Below are 24,434 nucleotides of genomic sequence, written 5' to 3'. Positions count from 1 at the left end.
ATACTCACGTAATATATAGTTCAATCTAATCAAATGAGCTAGATTAATCTATACATATCATTTCCAGAGTTTTTAAAGGCACTTTAATAATGTCTTATTTCTTCTGGAAACATGGAGCACATCTATACCAGCGTGCTCTCGCGGATAGTTGTATGTATTTTCCGATTAAGTCGGAATATATCCTGAAAGTCCCACTATTTCTTAAAAAAAAAATGCTCACTGTATATGTTTGTAGATACATTTTTTTTCAATGTGGATTTTAATATCCGACGTAAAGCACTTCCAATCATGGATTTTCTTCATTCACAAGACTTGAATCCAAAATTTTATTCAAGGGAATAAACACCATGATCCTCAAGAAATTCATAGACTCTAATTCATGTTTTTCTTAACATTTCGTTCGGAGTCTATGAAATTTAATTGCAAAGCAACTCAAGCATATCGCTAAGGAAAGTTCTTTTTTTGAATTAGGGCAATAATGCAATAAAAAAGTATCGTGTCAAGGGAACGACTAGAAACATTATTGCCTAATTTGGTATGATAGAACGGAGTAAAATATATAAAGTGCAATTCACGATATTCTTATCTTATTAGCATACTTTTGATTCGTGCCATTCCGTTTCCGTTTCATATACCATAGTAGCAGCTGGCCCATGAGATATGTCCTTGAACATGTGTGGACGGCAACGAGATTTCAGAATTGAAAATCGCTTTGCTACTCCAAATCCCTAATAGCTAGCCTTTCATTGAGCTCATTAAGGAACGGAAATGCGGAAAGGGATCTCTTGGTGCGGTTAATAGTCCGCTATGATTACTTCGACGTGCACACCAGGCTTGATGTTTATTGCCGTAATTTGCTTGACCACCTCTGGCATGCTGAAGAGATCAATCACCCACTTGTGGATCCGAAGCTTGAGCCTGTCCAATGTGTTCGTTCCTACAAAAAGAACAGCACCACCAGTGGACCATTTAGCAGAATAAATGCTATAGGGACTCGCCAATCCAGGCCATGAACGTGGAAGACGAGCAGTCGGTGGTATTGATCTATACAACTTAAGAACTAACCATACCTTCGCCACAGGGTGACTTCCTGGTGGTAACTTCAAGAACCTTGACGGGCATTCTCACTGGTCCCTTCAATGGGACCCCCCTTGCCTTGGCACCTCGGACCAGTTCCAAACAAACTATTCGAATAAAGAATAGAGAGAGAGGAATTTGAGATCATCGAATATAAGATTATACATCACATGTTATCAGATTGAACTGAATTGGACCTTTGTCAAGGAATTCAACATCCTTGGAAGTGAGAGTGATCCTAATCCGGTGAGTCTTCTGCTGCGGCTCTTCCAGACCGGCCTTCTTCGGCTTCACTCGGGAGTCGTGCTGAGAGTCGGTGTCCATTCCTTTCCTCTTTAATTGTTAATAATCAAAATCCCATCAACCCCCAGAAACAAGATATAATCAAAGTCGCTTTCTGTGTTTTCTTCTGGAAAAAAGACACAACATCATCAATATTAACACTTGAATAACCAGCCAGCTTGATCGTAACCGTACTGACAAAACCTACGTGAAGAACAAGAATTGTAGAACTTCTACAATCTTTTTAACAGTAGTCCACGAAGTTAAGCACATACAATGATTTAGATATAAGTGTAGTACGATTTGTCAATACTCCAAAAAATCGATACAAGTTCCACAAGAAGCAAACCAAAGTGCGACTTATTGAAAATTGTTCACGACCATTCGTCCCAGGATGAAGGCAATTACGGCTTATACGGTGGAGATACTTTGAAAAAGTTCGAGGAATATTTTACGTTTTTTTGTGATATTATATATAGTTTGAAGGCTCAGGTATAGCCTTATAGGTTAAATTTGTACAGTGGTAATATTGTAATTTTATTGTGTTAAGTGGTGTATCGGATGCTATGCCCACGCATAAATGCAGATTAGAGCTATTGAGATAACGAAATTTATGACATATGACCCTCATTGAAAATTATAGCCGGTACGTACGTGTGATGACCGCGGCAAGATTTATTTGTTGAATGAGCAACACCGCATATTTGGTTAATCAAAATAATCAGGGGCCCAAACCATTCTAACTTTTGTATATTATTTTCAATATTTTTTATTAGCCAAATAATATCGAGGCGAAGCGATGCCCAATTTCTAGCCAGTAGCCATGCATGGGTTGACTTCAAGTATAAAGCGGGAACGACGAGAAAGAGAAAAGGGCCCTTTTCAAATGTCAATAATAATCTTTAATTTAATTCTTTTTTTTAGTTTTAATTTTATTATTATATATTGAATATATAAAATTCAATAGTGACGTGGCCTCATAATATTGCTCAATTATCCAATTATATGTGAAAATGGGGTATCATCCCAGAAGATATAATTCCTAAAATTATCGAAAGCATTTATAAATGGAGGAAAATTGTCTAATAGTACGATGATATGATGATTGAGAATAAATAAAGAAAGTTCTTATGATAAGCAAATATTACAAACACTATTTGTATATATTGATGACCGACCAACTTTGTTATATATTTTCTTAAGCGCAAAAGTAAAGATGGCGTAGTTCAGTGACGAACGCTCTCATTTGACAACCTAATGGCAGGGATAGACCAAGGGGGTTGAGGTGGCAGTGGCCTCCTTAAAATTTATATTTTGGTGTTTACCTTGATGTCCGGAAGTTCAACGAGTTCTGACTAATATAGTTCGAGGCCAGTCTGTCTATTAAGGGGCAAAACTCTTTCACATTTTCTTCATTCACAAGACTTGAACTCGATACCTTGCATAAGGAGAACATCCGTCGAACCGCTTGAACTAACTCCTAAAATTTTGATATGATATGAAAAATTATAAATTTTTCTTTCATTTTTATGAAATTACTCATATTCACCCCTTAACTCGGCAAAATTACTTTTCCTTTTGTCCCCACTAACTCAGCATGCATGATAGCATGCACCCAATTTTTCGGATTCGGCAGTTCGATCTATGATTTATCATTCACGGACGTTGTTAAGATTCTTCATTAAGCATCACCTTATGATGGCATAGCCTTACAGTCAAGGGCGAGGTTCAAAAGAGGAAAGGCTCATGGTGGATATGCTCGAGGCCACGATTTGGTAACTTAATTAAACATGTTTCATCACATTCATGAACTGAGCCCTATGCAGCCCGATTAGAAGCTTCTTTCTATTCGAAGGCCTTTTTTCATTAATTTCTTGAAAAGTAAAATTTATTTACACACGTTGTTCGCCTATAATATAAGAAGACACATAATAATAATAATACTTATATTACATATATAAAAGAGTACTTTGTATTTTTTTCACATTTACTTTTCCATATGCCCTTCAAACTTGGAAAAGCATGCATATATCCCACCAAATATCTCTTCCAATAGAATGTTATAACAAAAAACTGCATCTACCTTTTCATATAGATTAAGTCCTCTTACACTAATCGTCTCTTTTTAGATACACATTTTAATCAATAAATAAATATAAAAATGAAAAAATCTTTACTTATTTATATCCTCCAAGTATCTCTTCAAATATAACCCTGTAAAATATAATTGCATGAACATTTTCATGAAGATTAAAGGTCATTATACACTAATTGCCTCTTTCTAAATACACCTTTTCATCAATAAATATCTCTTGAAATATTATAATAATAATAATAATAATATGATGGCAGAAGGATCAGAGAGAAAAGAGCCAGGCCCCCAAGAGCAACAAGAATATGACTAAGATCTCTTAGGAATCCACCAAAGAGAAGCTAAGTCATGAGGAATCCAATCAAGTTTTATCCCATCTACTAGCCCAAAGGATCTTATAAATTTCGTTGCTTGCCCTCTAAATAATTTATTGACAAATGCTTCTGATAAGACCATGTTTTCTTTGTATGCAACAATCACTCTCTACCAACTGCGGAACTCACGAAATGATGTCTTGCATGCAGGTAAAATATCAAATCTCCAAGAAACCATCAAGAAAATCAAAAGGTCGTTCGGATAGCACAAAAGGAGTAGAAGCAACAAGACGCAACAAGAGGAAAGCTCACGTGCGCCATCTCTGCAACTTGAAGCCGCGCGGGAGCCCACATGACCTGATTGGACCATCATAAGTACAGATGCATATTGGAACATTAACAGATCATGCCTTTCAGGAGTTCTTCATCATCCAAATAACCCATCAGAGCTATCATGGGTCCAAATCACGCACGAAAACAAACCACTTAAAACAGAGGCATGAGCAGCCCTCCTAGCCTTAAACATCGCTGCAGAAAGGGGAGTGAAGAAGATATAGCTACACTGCGACGCTTTGATATTAGTTGACGCCATTTCATACCCAAAAAACTCGCCGTGGGAGATTTGGAACATAGTCTTTGATATAACTAACATTCTTAAACTTTTCTCGGACTGGTTATGTTCCAGGATCCTTAGGACGGATAAATCTCTTCCCATGACCTCGACCAATTCGGCTCACTGTCAAATTCTTACTCACTTTGTACTTGTAAAGGGTATCCAGACATATATCTAGGCCCCACTGTAAACACTTCTAATTATTAATAAAATTACATTATTCAGCCAAAAAAAAAGAGTCAAGAGAGATAAAGAACTCAATCTTGAGTTACAATGATACTATATTAGATAATTCAAGTCTGCCTTCATCCAGCACCAAGATACCCATTTATACTAGTTGGATTCAGCCACCTTCATCTTCCCCAGAGTACACATTTAATGACAATACAAGTTTCTATTGGAAGTCAAATTCTCTAGAATTCTCGAATTTGTCTTCTCGGATTCTGTTGCGCATGTCGAACTAAATTGGCCATAACTTCTTCTGAAAAACTCCAAATCATGCACGATTTGTTGTATTAGGAACTAATCTTCCAAAGATTTCACGGAATATATAATTTTGCATTTTTTAATGATCGGATGGCTTCGTAATTTCCGGACAAATGACCCCTTGACTTATGAGCTCCGAATCTGGGGATTGGACTTCGAACCAAAATGAACACCGCAGAATACTGAATGGAAACCTGTTTATCAACTCTGTTTGGTTTCAGAGTTAAAATCACAAAAATTTCAATTTTAAATTTAACTCAACACACTACACAACAAAAATACACATTTTCCAAGTCTAAAATTTTAACTTTAACTTTAACTCAACACACTACACAACAAAAACACACATTTCCCAAGTCAAATTTATAATCTCATCTCATTTGTCCTTTTCCACAATCAAAATCAAAATTACTTTAACTCCGAAACCAAATGCATAATTCTGAAGGGACAAACTTCGGACCAGATCTCCATCAATTCTCTCCTAGTTGGGAGGGACTTGCCCTCAAGTCAAACTTCTCATCTTCTCCGATGTATGGTGATAAGTCAGAAACGTTAAAAAGTCGCTAAAACCCCATAATCTCCCAGTAACTCAACCTCGTATGCATTGTCACCCACCCTTTTTAGAACTCAAAAAGGGCCAAAAGCTCTCTGTTTGAGTTTCCCTAACCGACCGGGGGAAATCGCTCCTTTCGAAGATGAATTCACACTAAATCTCCTTCATTGAAGCTTGCCGGCTATTGAAACTTTTTGGCTTGTAAAATATATTACATTATCACCTTCAGAGATATTCCAAGATTTACCTAGTCATCATATTTCTTTAAAATAAGAAGGATATATGGGATTACTTGACTAGACCTATCGATTCTAACAACTGATTGCAAAGTTGATCATTAGAGCCTTTCCATTCATAGATCTGGATATCAAACCTATGAATAGGGATATTCCCAAAATTCACTATGAAAAAAGGAAGTGAGTTAGACAAAAAAAAACAAGAAGAAACTTGGACAAAAAGAGAAGTAACTTGGACAAAACAAAACAAAGTGATTTAGGCAAATCTTTTTTGTCGATAACCTCAGACCAATCAATCAAATATTGATTAATATGTAATTGATCGAAGACTACTTGAAAATGTGTAATCCACTCAATTCAATCATTGGGCTTCATCTGATATACTTGAGCCCGTGTAACTCGTACTTACAATAAGCTTCGTTGGAATTGGCTCTACACTGTTTGGCTTCGCTAATCGGCTTTTTTTAGCCCATGTTACCTAATGGACTCCAGCCTGTGTAGCATTTAGCGAGCCGAGCTCTGCTAACCTTCATTGGGCTTTATCGAGATTAGTGGACCATCGTCAGGTCCCATAGACCTATCCGGGTCAAGCCGAAAATCCGATCCCAACAATAATCTTTCATTTATTATTTTAAAGGAAACCCGAGATTAAATGCATGTTATCTTTTTACTTTTGGAATTCGCCCTTATCTAATATTAATATGATATATTGGGAGGAGACTTTGCCTCTACATGAATAAACTTTGTTCCTCTAAGTATTACTTTTCATTTCTCCATGTATCACCTTAGTATACATAATTCTCTGACTTACATCATCAACTTTGAATTTTAAAATGCCTCAAGAACTGCAAGGTCAAAAGAAATTTTAATAAACTCGTTGCGATAAAAATAGATCAACACAAGTACACGTTATCGAACAAGTAATATAGAATGAATAAGAATATCGTCCCTCAGATACTGATCTAGACCTCACTAAGTACCAAAACTGTCACAACTATGTTTTATCCAGACGATCAATTTTTGACAAGTGGATTAAACTAAATCTAAAAATTAAACTTAAGCAACAAAGTAAATACAAGTAAAATCAATGGATATCAATCTAGAACTATCAGTTTCCCCTATTACCTTATACAAAATCGATTATTCTCTCTCTATTATTCCAGAATTACTAATCTAGGATTATATATTCTTTTTACGCTTCTTCTGAGCACTGCAGAAACTTCTATTCCTTGTATCGAATTAACTACTCTATTCCTAGGCAATTAATAAGTGGGAACCCATTAATCATCAACCCTAATTAGCTACCTAAGGCATTCGGGTATATTCCTATCCCTCGTACGAATTAGTCGGTTTTCCAACTCAAACTAATCTTAGGCTATCCTATCCACGGCTTAACCTAGAATCCTCCGAGCTCATCTAGATTTCCCGATGAATTCAACTGGTGGCCAATCAATTGAAAGCATTAAATATAAGATAAGCAATCCAATTGAATTCAATAGGCATAGAAAAGAGAAATCACAATTCTATATAAAAGTACTAGATTCCATTGAAACCCCATAAAAAGAAGTTTAATTCATGATCGTGACAATAAACATTGAATCCCTAGAAGAAAATATAAACATGACAACTAATATTGGGAGAGAAATGAGAAAGAATGATGTAGCCGGTTCTCCAACTAAAGCCACGGTCGTACGATCTCAATCTCCACCTCTTCTTGCTCCCAAGCCCAAGCCTCTCCCTTTCTTCGCGAGTGAACGTCGAGCCCTAATTTCTTAGGTTAAAAACGTGGAAAACAATCCCTAACAAAATCTCTAAAGATCTCCTTGACCAAAAGATGTGTAGTTTCCTAATTTTTAACCATCCTAATTAGATTCTCCTATCTCCAAAAATACTTTAACCATCTAATTAAAAATACTTTAAATATCTCCCCAAAAATAGTCTCATCTTAGAATCCTAGACAAAAATCTTGAACAAAGCATTATAGGGTCGGATTTAATAGATCTGGAGGGTTGTGGCCCTTCGTTTTCGCGGTTGGAGCTGTCTAAATCAGGTCGCTCGCTGAACTTCTTTCGGTCATATCTTCTTTGTCCGAGTTCCAATTGACAAACCGTTTGAACCATTGCGCTCTTAACTCAATGATCTTTCAAAGCATATACAATTTGCACCAATTTAGATCCAATTTAACCTGTCCAAAGAAATAAAAAATTTAGGGACTGCAAAAGTTCGATTCATAAACTAAGTCCTAAAATACCTAAAAACAAACCGAAAACCACTTAATACTCTAAAATCCTATCAAAGTGCAAATGAATGTAAATTAAACTATAAACCTACTAAAACTAACCTAAACTGGACAAACTAACTTCTTATAAACCCGAGAAAAGTACCGAATAACTTTATTTTCATAGAGTTAACAAAACTCGCTTATACCATTCCATCCCAAAGAAAATAATTATCCATAACCGACCTTTTATCTTTTATTGTAAAAGTACATATAACCATAGTAACAGTACATGTCCCAAAAGAGTGTTTCTTGATTTTATAATTTCCTTTTTGCTCATATGATATATCTAAACATATTATTATAAAATTATTAATCTCTATCCTTTCAATTCAATATATGAAGACCGGTTTGACTCCCTTTCATGTATTATGGGCTGCATTTGGAATTTACTCGATGCGACTAGACTAACTTAATTTTAACCCATTGTTTTATTAATGAATTCAGACAAATTTTAACTCTTACGCTATTACTTTATACAAATGCCCTTTATAATTTTTCGTTATTCATTCTGAAAATTTTATTAGTGTATATAATATGAGTATTTACAGTAAATATATAAATGTCCGTGAACATATAAATATTTCGTCTGAATAAGCAAATCCTTCAATCTATCCTTCGATCTTCTTTCCACCTCTCGCCATCTTTTTTTCTTTTTGTTCCACTAAGGTCCCTCTAATTTAAACTAAATCAAACAAAAACTTTCACCCTTCACTGATAGATGAATTTCTTAACCCTAACTAAGCATAAAAAACTCTTCCTTATTACCTATGAAAGCACCCGCTTTATTTTTGTAAAATTCCATTGGAAATATAAGCTATTGGGTCAATCTCCAATCTGAAAACTCAAGCCAATATGTTATGGTACCCAATCTCTTATAAAATCATGGATTTCTTTTTAATTTTTTCATGTGGGACAATCTCTCTCAACACCCACCCTCACGTGGCATTGTGTGGTCTTTTTCAACATTTACCTACACGTGCCACGTGAACACTTAAATACCCGCCCTCAACAACTTACCTTGAGCCGGAATCTCTTCTCTTCCCGACTCGGGCTTTAACAATCTGAAGGAGGGCTTCCGCTTCCACATTCGGGCGAGGGGGGTCAAACCAACTACAAGTTGGGCTTCAACTTTCGGACTCGGACTTCATTGGCCACAAGTTCCACATTTTGGCCTAACGTGGTGTGAGTTCCTATACATGCACGCAGAAGCCTAACCTGCTCTGATACCATATAAAATTTGGAGACTAAATAATTCACATTCATTGTCTCAACCTCTCAATTGTACAAGGAACCATGTATATACATCGATAGCAAGAGAGAAAAAAGGAAAAGAATACATAGTAGGAAAGGAATTAATATGAACGCAACGAAATAATATGTACAGCTAAAGAGAAGATCTCGATCAATACATCCGATAATGACAAATCAGGGATGTTTGTTCCCTTAATACTCCCCTCAATTTGGAGCGTGAAGGTCGTGAACGCCCAACTTGCGAAGGAGAAATTGAAATCGATCCTTGCCAAGTGCCTTGGTGAATATTTCTGCCAACGGTAATTGAGTAGGCACATAATGGATCTGGACTGCAAGTGCTCCTAAATAAAATGACATTCGATCTCAATATGCTTAGTGCGCTCATGGAACACCAAATTCGTTGCGATATGGAGTGTTGTCATAATATAACTCACAAGCTCCAAATGATGAATGTAGCGAATTAAGCAGATTTCTCAACCATAATAACTCACTGGTCGATGCCATCGATTTATATTTCGCCTCAGCTGATAATCTAGAGATGTTCGTTTGCTTCTTCGCTCTCCAAAAAATAGGGCAACCACCCAAAGTGATAAAGCAACCTGTCAAGGAGCGACGAATCATTGGACAACTCGCCCAATCTGAATCACAGTAAGCACGAGCTGGAGTGAAGAAGGCTTTAGTAAATGCATTGACCGTGAGTATTCTTGAGGTATCAAAATACCCTTATTGCTGCATCCCAATGTCGTTGTCGCGGATCCTGCATGAACTGAAATAAGATATGAACTGAGTAGCACAACTCTGGTCAGGTTATCATCAAATAGATTAATCAACAGACCAAGCGTCAACACTACTCTAGATCAGAGATTGGAGAACTTGAGTCGGAAGATAAACGAAGTTGCTACTCCATTGGGAAATCGGTTGGTTTAGATCCCAACATCCCGCATTTTGTTAGAATATTTAACGTATAATTATCACAGAAAGTAGGAGCATAATCCTAGAGAGACACATTTGGCATGTGCCGAATAGAAGGAAGAGGATTTATTCAAATGAATCTTCTTTTTTTTTTTTTACAAATTTATACACTTGGATTTACATATGTCGCAACTTGGATGACTGACTAGGTGAGGGACTAACATCATAAATCAAACATTACTTTATTTATATATATATATATATATACATATTGGTGAAACATTACTTCATAAGGGTTTTGCTAACATGACTCTGTTTCATCGTGATACGTTTAGTACTTTCAGTTCAAGTATTTAATACTTTAGTTCAAATGTTTAGTATTTTTAGTAATCGTGATTACTACAAGTTTTTTTACTTCTGCTTTCAACTTAAGTATTTTACATTTGATTAAAGTGTTTATTATTTTCTATAATTCATCAAAAATGGTAAAAGTACTAAGCACTTTAATTAAAACACTAATAACTTGTTTGATTTCAAAGTTCAATTTCAAAATTTTAATTTTAACTTTAACTTAACACATTACACAACGAAACACACTATTCCCAAGTCAAACAGATGGGCCCCATAAATTATAAAACATACAATCTCATTATAATTAATTATCTACACAATCAAAACAGGTGAGGTTCACAACGGCTAATTTTTATTTGTCATTTTCCACAATCAAAATCACAGTTACAAATTCAAAACTTTAACTCTGAAATCAAACGGATTGTAAATATTTGAACTAAAATATTAAACATATCATAGTGACACAGAATCATATTAAAATTTTAATATTTTATATATATATATATATATGATTGATAAAACCAAAGCAGGACCCAAATTTAAATTTTCAATACTTATCGATATATATATTGTTTAACCAAAATTATTGTCATATTCTTCCTCTTGCCGAAACCTGTCCCCCAGGTCCCAATCATCCCGATCATTCACCTAATACTAGAGGCTCAGAGGGCGAGTAGGGTACGTTCATCTGTATCCTCGAGCACAGGGTGGGGGCCATTTTCACGGGATTTGTCTATTGCAAATTATCCGAACTCCAGGTCAGCAAGTACGGGTGGCTACAACTAAGAATTAACAATACAAAAAAAACACAATTATTACTTTTTTATTTTTATTTTATTTTTTAATAATTTAATTCAATTTTTAATAATAAATTCTCTTAATTATTTATTACTTTTTCTATAATTTAATAATACAATCATTACTTGTTTTCAATTATTTATTACTTTTTCACATTTTTTTTAATAATTCAACATCACAATCATTACAAATCAATTAAAATCAAAATTCAACTCAACTCATCTCTAAAACTAAACACACTCATCTCTAAAACTAAACACACTATAATAATCATATAATGTGGGGTCAGGTTCATGGGAACAACTCATTTGGTGTGCTGATCGTCGCTTCCCCTTCAGAAGCCAGCGCCGCCCCCCTCGCCTCTCAATCAAATTGTTTTGATAATCTAAATCTAGTCCCCGTTCTCTCTTCATCTTCAGCTCCCCCAGTAGTTTATGAAATCATTCTGGCCGCCGCTCGGAGGGCATGAGTGGGCTCGGACGAGAGCTAGACTTTGGCACTTGTGGGAGTGAACACGTGCATAGGTCTTATCTCGAATTACAGGTTGGAACTTTTGGACGATCGCCCATCATTAACAGAAAATTCTCGTCTTCTTTTTTATATAATATAAGAACTAAAGTTGACTCATTGACCAACAATGCTAGTCGACTCTTTTATTTCTACATATATTCCCTATTCATTTATCATTTAATAAAGAGAAGCCACCAAGTTGCCAATATAATATAGGCTTAGGGTACTCAATTGTTATCGGATAGGGTCCTAAAATTAAGAAACAGTCCTGATAGAGTAGCCTATGAATAACTTGGAAATAAATAGGGCATCAAACTAACAATAAGTTAATTTTGAATAATCACTTCTTGATTGAGATAAATGTGTCACTATGCCTCATTTCCCTTACCATTAACTTTGTTCCATATTATGTGAAAAGTCCGAGATTTCCCATCCTATAATCATCAAAAACCACGTATCGTCAAATTCAATGTATAGGCAACACATTTTCACGACTTTAGGCCGACCAACCTAAACTCGCTACTAAGACCCGATTTTTCTACTTATAATATATCTTTTTTTTTGTGTATAAAGTGATCTAAGTATATTGACTAAAATTGTTTCTTGTTCAGGCATTGACTTAATCTTAATCACGAGATATAATTTAGTAAATTTTAAAACCTTACACTGCAGATAAGGTCCACCCTTATAGAGCGTAATTTATCAACTATATTAGGCCTTTGTAATGTCTTTATTATTATAATTTTGGATCAGAAATAGAGATTTATGAGGCCTGTGGTGCTATAGAATTTGTAATTTGATGAAACATGGAGTCACATTTTATACCCAATTTTGAACGTATCATTGTATAACATAAGTTTCTAAGATCATTTAGATTAATCATTACTTGATCCTTTTTAACCGTCCTATAAATTTAAATTGATATCGATCCTTGAATTATTATTGATAACCGCTTAAAATAAAAGACTCAAACGCAACTAGGAGAGTTTCATCTCTTAATAAGCCGATTCGGCTCGAACTTAAATTGATCAGGACCGATAAGACTTTTAGAGATCGGATGATGCAGATAAAAGAAAGAGTCAAGTGCACTAACGAGAACGTCGAAGGAAAAGCAAAAAGTTCAGGGACTGAATTGAAATTGCCCCTCTTAAGGTTGGCAACCGTTTTCTAATATAGTACCGTGTCGTAATTCGTTGATAAACCACTGTCCCCTTTCATTCTTCTCCTGTCTCTTTTCTTGAAGGAGGATCTCGCCCATTTCTTCCTCCTTCCCCCCGATTTTCCCGGCGAGAAGGTGGATAACGTCCAACCCGGAAAAGGACCCAGAAAGCTCTACATGCCCTGATCATTCATCTCCGCTGTCAACTGCCAGAAAGGAGGAATCTTTTCTCAATAGGTTTCTGTTATATATGCTTGAATTCCGAATGTTTAGGGCCTCTGCCTCCCAGTTTTGAGGAGGCAGGCCTTCATCGGATGAACATGGAGTTGTTATTTGTTAAGAGTTAGGTGTGAGCTGTCGATTGAGTTGTAAAATTCTGCTGGGGACAATCGCCTTTCCTTGTCTTGTTTCTTAGTCTGTTCCCCGTGGTCGGACCCTCTCAAATCCGAATTCCTCTTTGGGTTTTTCTGGAGCCTGTCGGTTTGTTCGCCAAGTCTTACCTAAATCGAGTTGGGTTTCGTGGAACTCGGTTGCGGGCCGGAGTTTCTTCTGATTGGTGGCTTGTTGATAGACTCTGCAAACCGAAGTTGGTCGATTTCAGCCGCTTGGCTCTGTCTTGAGGGGACTTTTTTGTTTGAACTTGAACGAGTAACTCGAATTGGTTTTCTAAGAAATCTATCTTGATCGAGAAAATGTCAGCCGCAAGTTGATTGCTTTCCTGTGGAAATTTGAGCTCTTCGTTTATCATTCGGGTTGACATCATTGCGAGAAGCAACAATTTAAAGGAAGAAGGGAAACTTTTGGTCAGGGAAAATGACGTTAGGATCGATGCCTGGAAGCTCTGGGTACTTGGATTTGTACCCAGAGAGGAAAATGTCATATTTTGGCAAACCGTATGTGCTTGGACTAACCGTGGTTGCAGGGATTGGTGGACTGCTTTTTGGCTATGATACAGGTAAACTTGGATTTGCCAAATGCGAAGTTGGCCTTCTTCCTTCAAAGATATTTGTGTTAGACTGTTACGTAGTTTTGATTCACTGCAAATTCATTTTCGCTTGAACCACAATGAATGAATTTGTGTGAAGAACTCGTAGTTTCCAGAGTAAAGTTAATAATAATAGAAACATGCATTTGCGGCATCAATATCATGGGGATATTTTGTCTTTGTGAAGAACTAAGATGCTGAGTCGTGTGCGAGTTCAGATGCCCAATTCCTGGTGTTTGTACCTCTCCCTGTGGTTAGTCGCATGTCAAAAATCAACTGATTTTACCTACTTCTATGGAATTGCATATTGATTAAAATTTTTGCCCAAAAGGCTTTCCTGGAGAAGGGGTGCGTTGTTGAAAACTTAGTACATTATGTCTACTTTGAAGTTGCAAAGCTTAAAGGGTCTTCTCCCTTGCCCACCGACAAAAAAGTCATCTCCCTTGTGTTTCCATTCTTGATTTGAGTGCTCTTTCATTGCAGGTGTTATATCAGGTGCCCTTCTGTACATTAAAGATGATTTTGAGGCAGTCAATCGCAGTAGCTTTTTGCAGGTAAGAAGGTTAGAGCAGCCCTTTATACATTATCGGGATTCTAGCTGGTACTTTGTGAGGAGTCTGTTTGATTTAAAAAAATATTATCAGTTTTTTATCTTTTTACGACTTGTCGATGTATGAAGATGTATTTAGTGATAAGTCACTTAATCAACCAAGCAAATCAACATATGTTCATTGAATCAGCTATAAGGAGACATCTCTGCATTCTTTACGTCCTGGGGATTGATCTGTCTTCTTCTTTTACTTTATAAAGTAATTGATAAAATTTTTATTTTTCTGAAGTTCTTAACAATTCCAACCTATCAGACTCCCAAATAAAAGTCACAAGTTCTAATTGATGTGGTGAATGTGGCCAGGAAACAATTGTTAGCATGGCATTGGTTGGGGCAATTATTGGAGCTGCCTCAGGGGGTTGGATAAATGATGCTCACGGTCGTAAGAAAGCCACCCTTGTTTCTGATGTGGTTTTCGCTGTAGGAGCTGTTGTTATGGCTGCTGCTCCTGATCCTTATGTGCTTATTTTGGGTCGGCTTCTAGTGGGTCTCGGAGTTGGGGTGGCATCTGTAACTGCTCCTGTATATATTGCCGAAGCGTCACCTTCAGAAGTGAGGGGAGCACTTGTGAGCACTAACGTGCTAATGATAACTGGCGGACAGTTTCTTTCCTACCTCATAAACCTTGCTTTCACAGAGGTCAGGCTTATCCAGTCATTCGGTCTTTTGCTGCTTTAAGTAATTCTTTTGTACTAATTCTTGATTGATATCACGCTTCAGATGCCTTTGGTCTGTATTGGATAAAACAAACAGAAATGGGCTAACTGTTGTTAAATATTTTATTTTCAAATTCAGTCGTATTCGATTTGACCTCATATAACCTGGTGACGAATTCCATTCAATACATTATTTACTCTCTCTAATATTGATAAAACAGTTAGTTGAGATTGTTGCCTAATGGGTTGTTCTCTATTCCAACCCAGCCTGTGCATTTTCATGTTGATTTAAAGCATTTTAAGAGCTTCATTTTGAAGATGTATTTCTGGTCCCGCAGTTTTGGGGATAGTGATAGCTTTCTTCTTCTGACATGATCATTGTTAGTGTTACAATGCCTGTACTGGATATATTCATCTTATTTATGCTTTTACAGCATGAGAGGTTCTCTTCGTGCAGTTTTGAGGATCAATATCAAGATAGAATCTGGAGAATCTGAGGTTGCTCTCCCTCTTTATGTCCGTAAAACATGAGCAACCAATTGGGGGGCCTATCTTCCCTTTCATTAATTGTTTAGCTCATTCAACTCAAACTTCTTATTTTTTTATTTTCTTTTTGTCTGGTGGCTGGTGATGACGTTGCTGTAAATCTTTTGTTTGTAATGATATTGCTATAGCTATAGAGTTGCTGAAACTTAGAAGATTTTCCATTCTCTGGGTTGAAATCTTAGAAATGTTTAGACTGTCTGTGGGAGGTAGTCACCAATTTAATTGGACTCGGTGCCTTTTGTAAACCACTTAATAATTTTGACGGTGTTTAATGTGTAAAAGATAGTCATCCAAAAAAATGAGAGAGAAAGTAGATAAAATAAATATGCCCAAGATTTCTGGTAAAGATATCTTGTGTCAGTGTGAATGGTTTTGGAGTTGTAGCCATCATACGTCCAGCATGGGTTTTGGAACGATAACTTAAGTTGGTGTTCTTCAAATTTGGTGGCACCTACCGGGGATTATTTCTTTGTTTTCCAAATATCCTGTAGTTAATGGGCCTCCTTCCAAATTCTTGCCAAAACAGAAGACAGGGAATATTTTGCTTTGCTGAACTAATAGACTGTACTTCTACTTTGAACATCTTACCCACTTAATATCCTATAGTTAATGGGCCTCCTTTCAAATTCTTGCAAAAACAGAAGCGGGGAATATCTTGCCTTGCTGAACTAATAGACTTGCACTACTACTTTGAACATCTTACCCACCTATGTTTATCAAGCTTAGTTGACGCTGTTTTTCATGTTCCAGCTATGGTACCAACCCAAGCAGGTTCTTCAACCTCATGGAAAAATTCCCCTTGTTCTTCTGAGTTCTGACAAAGGTTACACTTTGTTGGTACCCTGTCTTAGAAATGTTGTAGTGGCACAGAATGTAATTTTGAGATATGGAACCTTCAAATTAGGCCTTTCACTGCAGATATAATTTTACATGAGAAAAATCTTGTTTTAAGCGTAAAGAACTTTCTCTACAGTTATCTGGTGAAGCAGCTTTACAAAATTTCATTACACAAATTTTGTATCAGTAGTCCTTATGTTCAGTAGATAGTCATGTTTGATTGTTTAGAAAATCCGGTTTTCCTGTGAATCTCCTTTTTCTACGTGGATCAATTTGTTTAACATTGGTCTGGGAGTGTCTGGAAATGGATCTTGGCCTTTCCATTTTCATTTGAACTGCGGTTTTCAGTTTCAGTTCTTGATTTCATGATGCAGTTTTTGATATTTTGATGTCTTCTTCATTCTCACAGGTTCCAGGGACTTGGAGATGGATGCTCGGAGTATCAGGTGTGCCAGCTGTCATACAGTTTTCTCTCATGCTTTGTCTGCCTGAGTCACCACGTTGGCTTTTCATGAAGGTAAACACTGGGATAGGTCCTTACTTTCCTTTCTGCATAATTAAAATTATCGAGCATCTCATATAGCAAGGTGTTGATCACCTTTTTAATGTGCTGACAATTTTAAAATTGCGGTGAATAGAACAAAAAGGATGAGGCTGTTACTGTGATGTCTAAAATTTATACCCTCGATAGATTGGAAGACGAAATTGACCATCTCTCTGCTTCGTCAGAGGCCGAACGCCTTAAAAAGAATAATGTCCGATATCAGGACGTGTTTAAATCCAAGGAAATCAGACTCGCATTTATAGCTGGTGCTGGACTTCAGGTTAGACTCTGATCTTTCCACCCACCTTATTATGCGTGAATTAGTTAGCACTATTCAGTCCATCAATAGCTTTTAGCAGCGCGAAATCTTGGTTTTGAGGAGATTACATGTTACTTTCTGCAGGCATTCCAGCAGTTCACCGGCATAAACACTGTGATGTACTACAGCCCGACGATTGTGCAGATGGCAGGTTTCTCTTCCAACCAGCTGGCGCTCCTGCTCTCCCTCATCATTGCGGCCTTGAATGCAGCTGGGACCGTTGTTGGGATCTACTTGATCGACCACATGGGCCGAAAGAAGCTTGCCCTCATGAGCCTGTCGGGTGTGATCGTATCCCTCGCGATCCTCTCGGGCTCATTCTTTGCCGAGGCGTACTCAGGTTCCTCCACTGGCGTGTATGGGCCGCTTGCCATCGTGGGCCTGGCACTGTACATTGCATTCTTTGCCCCTGGGATGGGGCCCGTCCCCTGGACGGTGAACTCTGAGATATACCCTGAGGCATACCGGGGAATCTGTGGGGGGATGTCAGCTACTGTAAACTGGGTTTCGAATTTGATCGTGGCCCAGACATTCCTCTCAATCGCTGAGGCCCTGGGGACCGGGGCAACATTTGCAATCCTATGTGGCATTGCTGTGGTTGCCCTCATATTCGTGGGCTGCTACGTGCCTGAGACCAAGGGGCTGACGTTCGAGGAAGTAGAGAGAATTTGGAAGGAGAGGGCCTGGGGAAATACTTACACGAGGGAGACTGGGGAGGGCCTCCTTGAGGAAGGTAGCCCGTCCCAAGGGTGATAGTAAAACTGTCGTTCATAGTTGGTTTTCGTCATCAATAATGGGCATGTGTATTTATGCGAAAGGACGGTATTCCGGGTGCAATTATCAATTTACAACACAAAAGCCTGGAATATTATTTTACTTTCTACGCCTGCTGTGGGCATGCGGGATGGTTTGGGATTGGGATGTAGAGAATGAGATCCATATGCATCCTTGCATCGTGTGCGTGAGAAAAATGGATGTTTCAAATGACAGTGGACTTACTTTGTGTTCTGCTGGGCCCGAGTTTCTCGGTATTCGGGAGGAACCTCATTGCGTAAGTTTGATATCGATCGCCTGGAATTCGAATTCAATAAACAGTGGTGCAATACTATTAACAAATAAGCCAAATTAAATCCAACCCTTATTTATTCGATTATCGGTTAACAAAATTCAATAACTAATGAAGTTCAGAATTAACAAAATCAAGAAATCAAATCCTACTGTTACTTGTCATTAGCGGGAACTTCAAAAATTCATTTAATCTGGGAAAGACTTTGTCCTACAGGCCCCTTGCACCGGCCCTATCAACGTAGGGCTACAAGGGGCATAGTATAGTTTACTAAATCTGGAGGTGACCCCGAGCCCGAGTAAAAGAGCCCACTCTAACATATGATCCCGAAAGGATTCGAACTCAAGACCTAGAGGTCTTCAAACCACATGAGAGTAAACTTGAAATCACTAAGTCATCACCCCGATAGTGTTCTCTCAATATAGTTCTAATTTGGTTTGATTTTCTTTCCTTAGATTTGATTTCATTAATTAGGAATAAGCGGAGAGAATATCTCCAAATGGGTAAGTAATTTCTGTGATAGTCTCTATTTGGTTTATTTCTATTATATGTTTTCTGATTATGGTATCTTAAGCTCCTACATAGGTCAAGCCTATATATATCGGTTCGGTATCATCTATGCCCCCTTCGACACAACAACACAACACGCATCTTTAATCTATCTTTACGTTCTTTTATCCTTTACTTTTCTCGTATCTTTACCTTTTCTTGCAATTGCACCTTACATATCTATATTTCCCGCACTTCAATACCATGCACCTCTAATTCCTGTACAACGCCGATCACTCGGCGCCTATCCCTTCTATCTCTTTTCGTGCTTCCTAGTAAGGAACGGGCTTCCACCCGAGCTTAGGTTTTTAGATCTAGGTGCAACTTCTCTCAGCTTTGTGAAGTCGAGATCCACGAGCTACGAATTTTCCGGGATTCGTGATTAGATTACTCTTAGGACTAGCTTCCGGGCCGTCTATTCCATCGATTCGAAGGTTTTAGCCTAAGGCTCATATCTTTCAACTTGCCAAATAGCCGAGATTCACATCTAGCATCTTCCATCGAGTTGAGGTTTCCAGGCCGAAGCTCAGCCTTTCGGCTTCCAGGCCGAGACCCATATCATAGGCCAGCACAAGCCAGCCTCAGCCATGAATCATTATCCTCAAGGTTGGCTTCCAAGCCGTCTTAAGTACAAAGGCCGGCCTTCAGGCCCATCTTTCAACAAATATCGAGCCATTTAACACGCGCACATTTCGAAAGATCAAAGCGGTCTTACCCTCATGTTAGCGATATAGTATGAAGCTCATAACCATCATCACCTGATCAACATCACCATCACTATCTCGAAAACCTAGCTGCCGACTACACCTGCGAATCTCCGAGGCCGTGGCGCTACGCTCTGGCATGGAGAGGATGGCTAATGGTTTCACCCTACGCACTCTTAGGATCGCGCCCTGGCACGCCCGACAAACACAACACCGCCATGTGTTAGCTAGAGAGAGGTTGTGCTAATTTAGGCCAAAAAACTTCCTGGCACGCCTGGTGAGACACATCGTGCAATGATTTTGTGCCCACATTAACCCATACTGCAAAGAATCGTGAAGAAATAGCTGTTCAAATCTGTGGCGGCGAAGAGCTGACCGGTATTAAGGAAGATTCATAACAGCCGAGTGAATCAAACAATAGTTAAATCTGGATCAGTGAAACAATAGTTATAATATGGATCCTAGTTGTTCCAGTCTAAGAAAAGGACGGAACCAAATACGCCAGTGAATCAGTGAATCCACATATATATTTTTGTTACCCTAATGATGAATCTCCGAACTCATTGCTTCATGAAATGAAATCATATAGCCCTTCTAGGTGGTGTTGATCTGTGAAAATATTGTTTGCAAGAATTGCAGCGCATTAAGCAGAGCGGAGAAGCTCGGGAGTGGTCTTATCATCGATTGGTAGGAATTGGATGTAAATAGTTATTGCTTCTTATTCATTGAGCAGAAATGAACATGATTCTGCAGGATACTCATAAATGTAGCCAGTTGGATTAGTCTATATAATTTAGTATTTTTCACAATTCATGATATATAGTGGTGATTGGACTCTGAAATTCAAATGTGAAGACTAATTCTTGATCTCTTTTAGCTTAATGGTTGAGAGTTCTGACCAGCCCTTAAGATTCGGTACTAAAAGAGTCGTTCTGGTGGCCCCGCACCTGCAGGGCTATCTGATCCCCCGATGAAAAGGAAAGGGTTTGGGGAATCAGACGGCCCTGATGGGGCGTACAGTGTCCCCCATTTGAGGGTAGAAAACCTTATCTCATAAACTACAGTATGAGAAACTCACCTCTTTTGTGGCCTTATCATCGATTGGTAGGAATTGGATGTCATAGCAACAGGTAGTTGGTTGAACATTAACACGTATTACTATATAGTTCACGTTTGGTAAACTGGAATCGAAAGGAATGAAATGCAATGGATATTTCATGATTTTTCTTTATTTCTTTGTTTAGTGTCTCTTTTATAAACGGAAAAGAACAATTCAATAAAATGATTTTTCTTTTTCTCAAATTTGATTGACTAATGTTTCCTTCAAAAATTTGAAATAACACCCATTCCATTATTTCAACTAACTTAACACCCATTCCATTATTTCAACTAACTTTTACGTATTATATATTTTCTTTTAGATTCATATTCTAATATATATATATATATATATATAGAATGAAATCTTAATAAATAAATTTATTCTTTTTAATTACAATCCTCCTCATTTTCAAGTTCAACTAGTAAAAGATTTTGTTTTCTCTCAATAAAATTATCTTTCACGTTATAAAATCTATTCCAATCATATCATTCCATTTCAGCGTTTCAAACCACCTATGGCTTCCATATAGTAATTAATATTGGTCTGTTTGCACCTTATTTGCATGCTTAATTGTGGTCTTTCACAAGAATTTTCATTCATCCTTGGTTGAACATGGCCTAGAACTCAAGTCCCTAATCCTCAATGCCTGGGTTCGATAGTTGATACAAGAAACGGAATGGAATGAATCGCTGTAGAGATCCTGCATACTGAACTCGGGTACATGAGTTTAGTAAAATCTGTACATAATATATCTTCTTCTTTTTTTGTGATTTTTTAACTGTAACTGGTTTTGATTACCACATTATATGTTGCCTTTAAGAATTTTATTTTCTGGGTGATTACCACATTCCTTTCTTTACTTTTGTTCTTTTCATGCAGTCGGCATAATCTTATCATGAGATGAGAGGCAGACTTGGTCAAACCCTTTGACATTGCATTTTGCTCAGATGAATCAAACCCACTGGTTTCAAGCATATCAAACCTGTTTGTTGTAACTTCTGAAGGAACTCCACTTAGAAAGACGAGAGTGAATTGACTTCACGGGCCTAAAATGACTTGCCACTCTTTGTTGCAATGTTTTCTTTACTTCGATATATATGTTGAGTTTTCCCTTAATATGTTTCCGAAACATGCTCGATTCTTTGATTTGAAGACTACTTGTGTTACTTCTAATCAAATTTTGAGATTTTCACGACTCAAATCTTAAGATGTCGTATAAGACATTATAAAAAAGAAAATTTTTAACTGTGAGATAAAACTTTAAGTAACTTATCTCTGATCAAAATTTCATTGTAAGTATAGGACTCTATAAAGGGAAATATTTATAGTTCTGAGATAAGTAAAACTTCAGGGAAATTATACAAAAATTTGGGAAAAAAAAATTTGATCATTTCTCGATTTGTGCGTGTCATCCTTGCACAGGGGCTATACTAATCTTCTCTGTATCGTTCCAATATTATCGGATGTCTCCGAAGAGATAACCCCTTGCGCTGGAGAGCTACTTATAAACGCCTATCCATATTCTTCGGCGCCGGTGTGGGAAAGTTGGGAGCTCTTTGCTTCATTGGGCCGGGCCTAGCGATAGCTATTACGTACCCAATAGTGGACTGGAGGCCCATTGAGTCCCCTCTGACAAGATCTACCGAGCTGATGGGAGGCCCGAACAGGCGAGTCGTCTTGTCCTTATACATTGCGCATTTAGCCTTTTTTTTTCCCCTGTGAAGATGTTTTTCTCTATCCTCTCGTTCTCTTATTATTATTATTTTTTATTATAAATGAGGCCCATGAGTCTAGTAATATGAAATAGAAATCCTAATAAAAGGATAGTGGTAGTTCCATAACGAAAATCAAACCTATAACCTCTTGATTAACAAGCAATGGTATGCGCCACAATACTATATTTTTTTCTTATTTTCTTGCTCTTTATATGAAAAAGAATTTAAAGACTGCCACTTAAGTAATCTCTCTCTGTTTTGGTTTCGGGTCTATTATGACATGGTCATGAGGCGCTCAACCCACAATCCAAAACTAAAGAATATAAGATAAAAGAAAGAGTAACCATTAATTGAGAAGCGATGGGAGCGATGGAACCTATGAATACAGAAGTTAGTCATTCGAGGGAGCATTTGTCCTTCTAACAGCATGCAAAAAATAGGAGCTTGTTTGGTGAGTGATGGAGCAGATTAACCTGCCGAAGTTGTTGATGATGCTCCGAGACATTAAATAATGGTTTTGTGTGATACTGCAATTACCTCTACGAATTCATTAAGTGGAACTACAAAGGACTAAGGAGGATATTTTATGCCATTTTGGTTGACCTTGAACCTTTCTTTGATGAACATACGTGTAAAGCTTTCCTTTTATCTTAGAGTAATTATGGTATATTTTAAGAATTAATAATTGTTTATACGTGTTATAAAAGACGAGTAATGTGGGAAATTTTTTGGTGATCATATGTCATCTCGTGACGTGAGAAAATACTAATAATAGATATAAAAAAAAGTTATTAATCAACAAGGTAATTGTCATAATTATTTATTAATTGCCATTGTGGTGGGACCACTTAAAGTTGCCATGGTAGGGAATTGGATGAGAAAAAAATAAAGAGCATGAAAATCACGGTTATAGGATGAAACCCCAAATAAATGGCGAATATTGTCTAGACCATTATCACAACGAAAAAGAGAGAGAATTTGAATATGGTGTCCCTTCATTTGTTTTTAATTTTTAAGATAAAACCAGGGAAACATTCTCATATATATTACAATATACAGTGAGAAGCAATGTGCTCTTACTATTGGAATTACTGAATCTTTTTTTAGTAACTCATAGAAAATCTGTCATTAATAGGGACACGTGTTAATGAAAAAACCACCAAAAGAGACAATGTACGAGAACTCCATTAGAGAAAATGCAGATCAAAAGAAAAGCACAAAACCAAAATATATGAAAAGGAAAAGGTAGAAAGACGCAATCATATGAGGATTACAAGTAGATAGATCACATCCAAGCAAAAAAAGCGGAGGTTCTATTAACTCCAGATTTAGAATTACTGAATTAGAAATCATGGATAATATAAACCAATAATCCAAGATATTAAAAAATGTCAAACCACATAAAAATCGACAATCATGAATATATGAATACAGCTAGGTATAGGTAATTCAAAAAAAAAATGAAGCTATTGCTTGTATGCATTTATAGAAGAAAACTAAAGTCGATAGAAACAAAGGAATGCACAGTTGAAATAGACATCACATTTAAATATAGTTTTATTGATTTAGGTTCATGTTTGCTGTTCTGGTGAAAACTATTTTTGTTTTGAGTATGATTTCAATTCTTTTTCTTGTTTTTCTTTCCTTTTTTTTTGTTACAGGGGAGCGTTACAAGAAAAAAGTGCAATCGTGACGAAAAATTTGTGACGAACGATATTTGTCACTAATATAATGAAATAAAAATATTAATAACTAATTAATAAAGGCGTATGGGTATGATCCCACAACAAGTATCGAATATGGAATATCTTGATTACTAGGCGAAAACGTGCGCTACTACACTACTACTACTATGATTTGATTTCATATTTTCAATTGGTTTAGCA

General features: G+C 37.1%; 2 protein-coding genes and 1 non-coding gene across 3 annotated transcripts; 1 reads left to right on the top strand and 2 right to left on the bottom strand.

Annotated features, from left to right (window-relative positions):
- Positions 1-794: 794 nt before the first annotated feature.
- On the bottom strand, positions 795-9,689 carry LOC116193814 (40S ribosomal protein S20-2-like). Its single transcript, XM_031522564.1, has 4 exons — positions 9,620-9,689; positions 1,275-1,370; positions 1,071-1,184; positions 795-937 (listed from the first exon to the last, which is right to left on the bottom strand). The coding sequence occupies exons 1-4, from the start codon at positions 9,687-9,689 to the stop codon at positions 795-797; spliced, it is 423 nt and encodes a 140-aa protein (XP_031378424.1).
- A 3,257-nt stretch (positions 9,690-12,946) lies between these two features.
- LOC116195803 (inositol transporter 1) lies at positions 12,947-18,420 on the top strand. The gene is made up of 6 exons (XM_031525163.1): positions 12,947-13,870; positions 14,384-14,454; positions 14,814-15,149; positions 16,959-17,066; positions 17,188-17,373; positions 17,497-18,420. Exons 1-6 carry the CDS (start codon positions 13,729-13,731, stop codon positions 18,163-18,165), a joined length of 1,512 nt encoding a protein of 503 aa, XP_031381023.1. The 5' UTR covers positions 12,947-13,728; the 3' UTR covers positions 18,166-18,420.
- Positions 18,421-22,209: 3,789 nt separating this feature from the next.
- Positions 22,210-22,312, bottom strand: LOC116198284. The gene has a single exon (XR_004155224.1). It is a non-coding gene; the product is annotated as a U6 spliceosomal RNA (small nuclear RNA).
- Between the last annotated feature and the right edge of the window lie 2,122 nt (positions 22,313-24,434).

This window comes from Punica granatum, chromosome 2 (genome assembly GCF_007655135.1).
Source record: "Punica granatum isolate Tunisia-2019 chromosome 2, ASM765513v2, whole genome shotgun sequence".
Lineage (NCBI taxonomy): Eukaryota > Viridiplantae > Streptophyta > Magnoliopsida > Myrtales > Lythraceae > Punica > Punica granatum.
This window is presented reverse-complemented; position numbering and strand designations above follow the sequence as displayed.